Source organism: Squalius cephalus (genome assembly GCF_949319135.1).
Source record: "Squalius cephalus genome assembly, chromosome: 2".
NCBI classification, from domain to species: domain Eukaryota; kingdom Metazoa; phylum Chordata; class Actinopteri; order Cypriniformes; family Leuciscidae; genus Squalius; species Squalius cephalus.
Genome location: NC_137123.1, coordinates 3,057,474 through 3,067,188, shown reverse-complemented (window position 1 = coordinate 3,067,188; position 9,715 = coordinate 3,057,474). Strand labels below are relative to the sequence as shown.

At 35.4% G+C, this 9,715-nt stretch overlaps 1 protein-coding gene across 1 annotated transcript in view; it reads right to left on the bottom strand.

The window, feature by feature from the left end:
- Positions 1-1,519: 1,519 nt before the first annotated feature.
- LOC307154780 (microfibril-associated glycoprotein 4-like) overlaps positions 1,520-9,715 on the bottom strand; it is a gene marked incomplete at its 3' end in the record, with an annotated part of 64,178 nt that continues 55,982 nt past the window's right edge. The window contains exons 2-5 of the mRNA XM_079864866.1: positions 2,577-2,777; positions 2,383-2,496; positions 2,150-2,309; positions 1,520-1,776 (exon numbers count right to left, since the gene is read on the bottom strand). Of these exons, the coding sequence (XP_079720992.1) occupies positions 1,520-1,776; positions 2,150-2,309; positions 2,383-2,496; positions 2,577-2,777 (732 nt within the window). The remainder of the gene's footprint in view (positions 1,777-2,149; positions 2,310-2,382; positions 2,497-2,576; positions 2,778-9,715) is intronic.

Below are 9,715 nucleotides of genomic sequence, written 5' to 3'. Positions count from 1 at the left end.
CTCATATAATCAATTATTTGAGCGTGATCCCACAGAATTCCTCATTTAGTGTTTCTGTTGTGGAAATAAACACTTCTGCATACAGGCATAATGCTTTCACAATGCTGGAGTTTAACATTTAGGAAGTTGTTTGGATAGTAAATCTGAGGATCCATCAAAAAAAGAAAAATTACTGACATTGAACCGCCATAACGCTAGCGTGAGGGGGTTTAGACATTGATGCTGCTAATAAAAAAAAAAGAATACTAAGTCATTTTTATTGCTCACAAGTGAGTTGAAAGAGAGTTGTCACTGAACAAATATGAAACTTTCTTGTGCAGGAGTGTTGAGTGCCTGTGTCTGCGCACACTATCAAATGGAGTATACTTTAAAAGGCTATGCTTTCGGCTATATTAGCGTCCACACCAGTGGACTGTTTGTTTAAAGTGCATGATACTGTTTTGTCATCTACCATCTGAAATGCTTGTGCTCTTTAAAGCAGGATGGATTCTGATTGGCTGTCAATATTTCTATCATACATCAGCTGGAAAAAAATCAATTAAAAAAGTAATTCCAACAATATCAATTCTCAGTGCTGTTGTCATTATAGTTGTAATGTGAACTCTGCTATTCTTTTATATGTATTGTTACAACCCTATGGTTTGTATTTTGCTGCCTCTCTGTTGTTCTGTCAGTCTCTCTGTGTGTCTGTCTAGGAACGTCATATGATGGATTCCTGCAGGATGATTGGAACGTCATCTGATTGGTTCCTGCACGATGATTGCTGCTCGATCCTGATTGGTGCAGCGTGTTTTAAAAGACACGTCATCACTTCCTCAAAAGGAAGGAGTGGGTTTTGTTTTTGAGCAGAGAGCTTGTTATTCAAGTGTTAAGAGTATTTGAGTGTTAAGAGTATTGAGACCGTGAGTAACGTTTGTTTGTTTGTTTGCTTGATTTGAAAGCTGTTTGTACCTAAATATCTCATTGGCCCTGTTGGCACATTTGACCCCTTTTCCTGTTTACTGACACTGATTTGGACTGCCCTTTTCAGTTTTGTTTGCCTGGTTGTACATATTGTAAATACTGATTTATTTTTGGGAAAGTAGGGAGTTTGACGCCATTCTTTTCTTTATTGTAAACTGTTTAATCTCTGTTTTTGGTTAGGGAGATAGGTTTACCGACTGTATTTTCATTTTCTTTTCTTTTAGGTTAAGTTTTAGGGAAGAGGTTTAAATTTAAGGTTGTTTTGTTTGTTATTTTGGCTTTGTCAGCTCCTGAATCATATGTCCCAAATTAAGAAAATAAATATTTTTTTTTCTAATTCCTCGCACATCGTTGACTCTTTCATGTTGCCCCTTTTTCCCTAGACGGGGTGTAACAGTATATTCTCCATCTTTATCATTATCGTTATTGTTATCGTCATTGGTGTGAATGGGCCTTCAGCGTTACAACTGGAGTATACAGTACTTTGGGCTGTAAACTTTCACATTTGTTATATAGTAATAATAACATGTGTTTGCTCCTGGAAATACTATCGTTTCTAGAATACACTTTTGATCTTCATGCTGAAGGACTTCATACTAACATCATCATTCCCTTTCCAGCTGTACCAAGAAACACCAATGGCGAAATGAGTACCATCTTCTCCCCATAAATACACACCATTGGGGTTTGTTCTGTGACAGTCTTTGTACCAAAATGCCCCGAGATGCCTTTTGGCACAGTTAACATTAAGGAGGTCTTGATCTTTGTCAAAGGTGGAGAACTTGTGATTGCTGTGGTGGGTCAAAGAGTCGCCTGTAGAGAGGAAGAGCATCATTAGGAGGATTAACATGATATATAAAAGAGACATATTCCTACCTTTACACAGATATGTTTCATAATAAACAAGTGATTTCCCACTTTTACCCAGATAATGTATGTTATCATAGCAACATGCCAGACATCTCACTTTGTTAACTGAATTATTCCAGAAAATTATTGTGCAGTTTTCTTAACATTTACCAATTTAAGCCACATTTAAAGAATGAGACATACAGTATATTTACAAACTGAATTAACAATCTGAATCCAAATTGAGGACATGAAAAAATATTTATTGGAAATTACCAAAACATTTGAAAGTGCATGATAATGTACACATTTACTCCTATGAATGAAAGTGTCCTACCTGCTCCTCCATTCTTGAACCCTGAAACTTGTAGTTTATATCCGACACATTCACAATCCACAGAGAAGGACGAGTACAGAGCAAAACCCTTCCTTCCTTCAAAGTCCTCCATATCCACTCTCAGCATGTAATTTCTGTTACGTGTCAGCTGGTACATGTTCTCCAGCCCGGTTCACACACACACATGAACAACATGTTCAACCAAACACATGATCATCCATACAAACGGACACACGCTGTGAGATCTTACCCAGCCAGTATTCGCTCTCCACATTCCCGAATCCTCTCTTGTACTGATTCCACGGCCGATAGAAATTCACACTGCCGGCCATTCTCCTCTGAATCACCTGTGATGGGTTTATATAGAATATATGATTCATAATGTATGTTCTGATGTGTGTTTGATGATCTAAAGTCACATTCATACCGTCCATCCTCCGTTGTCTTCATCTTTCCCATCTGAGACCATGTGACAGTAAACCCAGACAGGAACTTCTCCTGCTGGATAGATGGTGTAAATCCCGCTAACTTTTTCTCCTGAGTTGTAGATGTCAGAACAGTCGAATGGCATGAATTTACAGTCACGGCCCAGAACAACAGGGAGAAGAATCGCCAAAATCACCTTCATCTACATGAGAGAGAGTGTAACATAAGTCCACTGAGGCGAGCATAGTGCGAACCCAAGTGCAGTTTATTTACATCAAAACATGAACAAAATACAAAGTAAACAATGACCTGACTTGAACAACATGAACTAAACAAACTTGACTATAAACCTAGCAGACTCACCAACAGCGGTTATACATACAATACTTAACAAGAGACAATGGAAACATGAGGGCTATTTATACAAAAAGACTAATGACTTAGCAAGACACACCTGAAAGCAATGAACAATTAACCAATGAGAACATAGGACACATGACTAGAACAACCAATCATAACATGACACAGACAAGGGAAGCACATGGCAAACAGGAAACATGACTACATTTCAAAATAAAAGACATGAAAACCTAAGCATGAACCTAAACCCAAAACCAACATGACAGAGAGAAATAAATAAACATCACACTGAAAATGAAGCAAATATGAAATAAGTATTTAGTGGTTTAGCGTAACAGGGACGCAATGAAGGAAGCAGATGAACTTACTGCCATCTTCTCAGTCTCTCCTCAGTAGATCACAGCAGATAGGTTTTATCTACATAAAAGAAATATAAAAGTGCATATTAGGTCTATTTTTATATTTTATTTTCTGAAAATTGTACACATGTTCTATGAGGTAAATGAAGAATAAAACAGTAACTCACCGTTTGTGTTGTTCAGTCTGACACAAACACTCTTTATATCTGTCAGATTCTCAGACTCCTCCTGTGTCTTTATAACATCTTTATGACATAAATGTCCACTATAAATCTCTAGATATTGGTTCAAGATTAAGTCAAAATCTCTTAGAAAACTAGGTCATACAAAAAATTATTATTCTATTATGGAAATAATGAGCCATTCATTATGGTTCTTTATGTGTTTCTGGCAGACAGAATAAAGTAATTTACAAATATCAGGAGGTTAAACATATTTTTTTAAGGAAATGTATCTAGAGCCATTTTTTGTAAATATTTTACAATGAGAGCAACCAATTAGATCAGTAATTAATAACTGATCGCTCATCAGTCATTGGAGGTAAAATATCAGGACTTGACCATTTCAGCTGTACATTAAATTTATACATGTTATTTTTATTTTGAGAAGGAAAAGACAGCAATTACTCATAAACATTAACATACTTACTGTTATTCATTCACATAATTTCCCTTAAGATTCAAAGTCTAATGAGGAAAAAGCATGTCTCAAAGCAAACAATGTGTTTATTAATAAGCCAAGTATAAGAAAGAAAAGCAAAAAGAAGGTTACATTTTCTTGAATGTCATTTTTAAATAAATATGATGGTTTTGATGGGTTCTGAGTGAAAAGTTTGTGGAAGCTCAGGATTACAGGTAACAAATAAGTGTCCCCCTTTCCCATACAAGAATACTTTCTAAACTCCTCAGAGTTAATGCAAACAGATTAGACATTTTTATTTTTATTTTATATACAGAAATAATAAGTAATTCATTATGGCTCTTTATAAGGAAATAAACCCAAATAAGGACATTAAATGTGCATTGTTATGTTATTATGTATTTCTGACAGACAGAAAAAAAAATATTTACAAATATCAAGATTTTAAACATATGTTTTTAAGGAAATGTATCTAGAGCCATGTCTCATATTCCCATAGGGCTTCAGAGGCAATATGTTTTATAATTTTAAATAAATGTTACAATGAGAGCAAACAATTAGATCAGTAATTAATAACTAATAATAGTTCATCAGTCATTGGTGGTGAAATATCAGGACTTGACTTTTGCAGGTGTACATTAAATTTATACATGTCATTTTTATTTTGAGAAGGAAACATTGATCTAAGACAGCAATTACTCATAACCATTAACATACTTACTTTTATTCATTAACATCATTTTCCTAAAGATTCAAAGTCTAACGAGGAACAAACAGTTCAATTTAAAAAAAAAAAAAACACATCCTGGTTTATCACCGTCTCTCAAAGCAAACAAGGTGTTTATTAAGGTGCCAAGTATCAGAAAGAAAAGCAAAAAGAAGTTTACATTTTCATGAATGTTACTTTAAAATGAATATGATGGTTTTGATGGGTTCTATGTGAAAAGTTTGTGGATTTAGGAAGCTCATGATCACAGGTAATAAGACTTGCGTGTGAAAGTGTGAACTTACAGAACTGAAATGACGGTTTTGTTTATCTGTCACTTACAGCAATCAATTTGATTTTATTACATTAATTTACTACATTAGAACTAAAATAAGAGGTTTCCCCCTCTCCCAAACAAGAATACTCACATTCTTAAATACAAAACAGCAACAACACTATTGTCAAAACTGTAAGAACTGATTTTCCTGCTAAGACAAAAGCTGAGATAAAACTCACCATAAAGCAATAAAACGCACCCTGGACAGAAGATAGCAAAGAAAGATTACAGGGACAATGTCCTGTCCAAACTTTTCTCCTACCTTATCTCTGCATCCCCCTCTCCCTCCTCCCTCCTCCCTCCTCCCTCCTCCTTCCTCCTTCCTCCCTCCCTGAGTCAAGTCACCAAAAGTTCACTAAGAATGTCTATATATCACATATGATGTATCTTGCGAATCTATTGTGTTTCCTTTTCATGTTTGGTATCATTTTAAGTGTCTCAGTGCGATTGGAAAAATGGTCTTAATTTCATTGCAGTCATTGGTGGTATGAGAAAGATTGAGAACTTAGGAGACCTGTTCTCCTCTTTGGGTGATGTCTCTTCAAGACATCTCCCCTCTCCCCCGAAACCAGGTGCTACCCACTGGGGTACATGAATTGACCCAAAACAACACAAAAAATATTGGTACAACCCTTTTGTTCTGGTCTGGGTATTTAAGAGTAGGTGACAGAGCAGTCTTTGGGAAGCCTGTAATCAGGAACAACCCCCATACAGTGCTGTGTAAGTGTTTTCCCATTGGAAAACACTCACACACCGCTGTGTGTTTCTGTCAGGAATGCATTGCTTACTTTTAGAGTCATCTTTGAGTAATTGATGTCATGTATTTATTATTTCTGAATTGGCTTTTAATCACTTGTGTAATTGGCATGATACATTTTACCTGACAAATAAATATTACATCTTGATTTATTCTGCATTTTTCAGAAATCATTATTACTAGTAGATTAAAGTGCAGTCTGGTGTTTCCGCAAATCTCTGTCCAGGATAGATCAAACCGAAGGCACTATGAATGGAGCATGGGGCACATCATTAAGGAGACCTTACAATCACTCACTTAGCACGTTGCAAGCTCGCAACTATTAAAAAAATGACACCTTTGTTATGAGTCAGCAGTGAGCGGCCGCTTAGGGTAAAATATTTTGCACTGCACCCTCTGACTATTTCAGGACTGGCTAGTTTGTGATCGTGAGCGCACATTCGCGACGCGACGTCTCAAAGCGACACCGGGTCCTTAATGAACTAATATTTGAAATGATGAGATACTCAGAATAATCAAAGATCTAAATTAATTCATAATTTATATTATGACTATTTTCTAATAAGAAACAAGATCTAAATTTGATTATCATTTGAAATTGGAGTCAGATTAAGCATAGAGCTAAAGTAATATTGAAACTAAATTCTAATAAATTAATTATACTTATCACATTAAGTCCAATTAAAAATTAACTTTTCAGCACTCACTGGAGCGCTGAAAAGACATAAACGCATTATACCTTCGCCCAGGCCGTTGGACTCTTGTCATTGGGCCAATGGGTGGTTTTTACAAAACCCTTATCTAAATCATTAGACAACTACCCCCCTTTGATAGTAAACACATCTGACTATCATAAAACCAATTCCTCTAAATGATCAGCATCTGCTTGTCACTGAGCTACAGTCATGTTGTTGACACTTCTGGTCAGGTGTAAATGGCTTTTTCCTTAAGAGTCAACTGTCTTTCTAAACTGCTGACTTGAAAGCCCAACTTTCTTTTTTTTTGTGAAAAGCAACACAGTCTTTTCTTGTGTCCCATATTTCCACATGCAAAACAAACAACTTTTTTCTTCTCTCCAAACATTGTCTTGCAATGTGACATGGATAGCGAAGGACAACACCATCTGAATTTACTTTTGTGAGTTTCCTTGGTCTATGATGCACTACTAGATAATCTATAATGGCTTCTTGCATGCATCTGTGAACTACATAGGGCCAGATTCACTAACAGATTTTTTAACGCCAACGCAAACCCTATTTTGGTGTTAAAAAACTAATGCCAGTAGTGATGAAAAATTAGCGCTGAAAAGGTGTGGGCACAGTTATTTGACCTTTCAGACACAAAATTTATGGGAGGAGAGTTTTTAAATGAATCATGCAAGGTGATTTACTAAGGTTTGCGCTCGTCAATTTACTGATGTTTGTGCTATTATTTACGGCCCAAAAAAAGTCGCTATCTGGTGAAAAAAAACCCAGACGCTATCTGGTGGATTGCGTTGGTCATTATTTGCGCATCGCCAGTAGATCACAAGCAGAACCTTCCACTCCCATCTGCGCTTTTTTGGAATTGCGCTTTTCCCTGTTCAGTAAATCTGGTCATTAGTGTGATAAATGCAGACTTAGGTAAGATTTACACAACAGCAATATACTAAAAACGGAAAAGTTTTCCTTTTCACAGACGACATTGTTGTCAAAATGATCCCCATTCACACGTATCCATGAAAATGACAAAAAACGCTGTATTATGCTGAGTGGTTAAAACGCATAAAGTTTACCATTTTCAGATGAAAATGGTGTCATGTAAATGACACTTAACTTGAGGTTTTGCTGAGTCACATTTGGCACAGGCTACCACTGAAAGAGGTAAACAATAATATATAAATGACTCTTCTTCCAATCCAGATACTGTAATTTCTTGCCTCAATTTCACTTCTGTACCTTTGAGAAATTGTTGGGCAATATTATTTTAATGACATGACACTGTCATTGACCCTGAGATAAGAGTTCACCAACATAGGTTTTACTACACTAACATTCACAGAAAAATAAATAAATGAGACCCAAATGGTCACACTGTAGAGCCATGAAATGCTACAGTGTTCTGGAATGTATGATCATCAAAACCTAATAAAACATTCATTGGCCCATTGTCAGTTATTTATTACAGTTATTTTTCAACTTGTAACAACCAATAAACCCCAAATCCAGCATAGAGGGGTTCAGTGAATGTGGTATTGAATGTGTGTGACTGTTTCCAGCTGGAAGTAAGATGTGCTGTCAGTGATTCGATCACAACTGTTCAGCCTATATGCATTAACATTTTCACCTGCTATTGACATGCTTTTCAAACGCATCTTCTGTGACCACTTGTGTTGAGATTTCGTCGAGACATTCCCCTCTTATTTCGGCACACTCTTTATTTTTCCAGGAGCACAGAGTGCACAAATGATCCAACGTGAGCCATCTGAACACAAGAAGTGAGAACATTTATAACACAGCAAATTATTAGACATGTCTGTGTGTGAGAGCTACATTTGTGTCCTGCCTGTCCTCTAAGATCCATAAAACTAATAAATGCAGAGTGTTAGAAAAATCTTTGCTGCAAGAAACAGCTATGATTGCTTTGAAATGTTAATTGTTTTGTTAGTAAAGAATCAAGAATCAATGTATCTAATAACTTACCTTGATTAATTATGAAATTTGTAGCTGTTCCTTTCACCTCCTCTGCATTTTCATGAAATACTTTTTTTATTAGATTTTTTTTTTAAACACCAGTATTAATAACAGCAATGATAGTAACCTTTTCACAAATAAGTAAAAAATTAAAAAACATTAAGACAAACTGAATTCTATATTAAACCATTTCTTGCAACTATGAAACTTGTGGCCGGTTAACAGACTTTTGCTCATGTTCCTCTGCCAATAGGATAGTACAAACTTTTCAGTCATATTTTTAAAAACATAAATGACTCCTCTTATTTGAACATAACAGGTTTTTCGCAATTTCACATCTGTACCTTCAAAATAATCAACTCCACTCAGGAGTTTATAAAAGACATAACAGTGTCACTGAGATGATAATTTAACACTTTAACATACGACAGATATCCCTCAGTGAGCGGCTCATCAGTGTACGAAAATTACAGAAGTTAATCTCAAAGACTAAATCCTTTAATCCAGTTTTTTTAAAAACAGTTCTTCACCACTAATGTAAATTAATCAATTCATTTTTGGGTGAATATCAAATCTCTATGTGACCTGACCAAGCTCGGTTAGTTTTGCAAAGTTGAGAAAGACTAGATCTATCTAGATGTTCAAAATCGAGTGGAAACCTGCTGTACTATGAAACCTCTGATGACTGCTTGGAAAATTTAGTTGTGGCGAATGTGCTTAATGCTGTTTTTGTAATTGTTTCTCATAAGCCCAAGTTTGGGCTAGAGAAAATTACATAATTTAAATAAGAAAATATAAGCTTCAACTGAGACAGTTGAAAAGCTGAATATAGATGACATGATCAAAACCTCCACCTGCATTACTCCTGATCTCATAACATCATTGGAGTATCATAAGGTAAGATATACGTTTTTGTGATGCCGTCGTGCAGCTAAATATTTTATACACTTTTGGACATATACTTAAATTTTTTTTTTTTTTTTTTTTTTTTTACAATTGCTAACAAGCGTTTACCAATACTTTAATTACTTTTCCTTAACTCTTAACACAGCAACACACCTACATCAGACAATTAGCCAAATAGTTAATTTTATACCCAAAACCATATTTTGTTAAATAAATACAAACTCTACATTTAAAAATGCTAAAAAACTTGTTATATGCTTACACCAAGACACAGCAAACCCGATTCAAAATTGAATCATTCTGTCAAAACTCTAGTGTTACTAGTTACTAGTGTTCTATCCAACATGAACATATAATCAATCATAACGCAATGACTGTCAAAATACTAACAGTTGATGGCATTA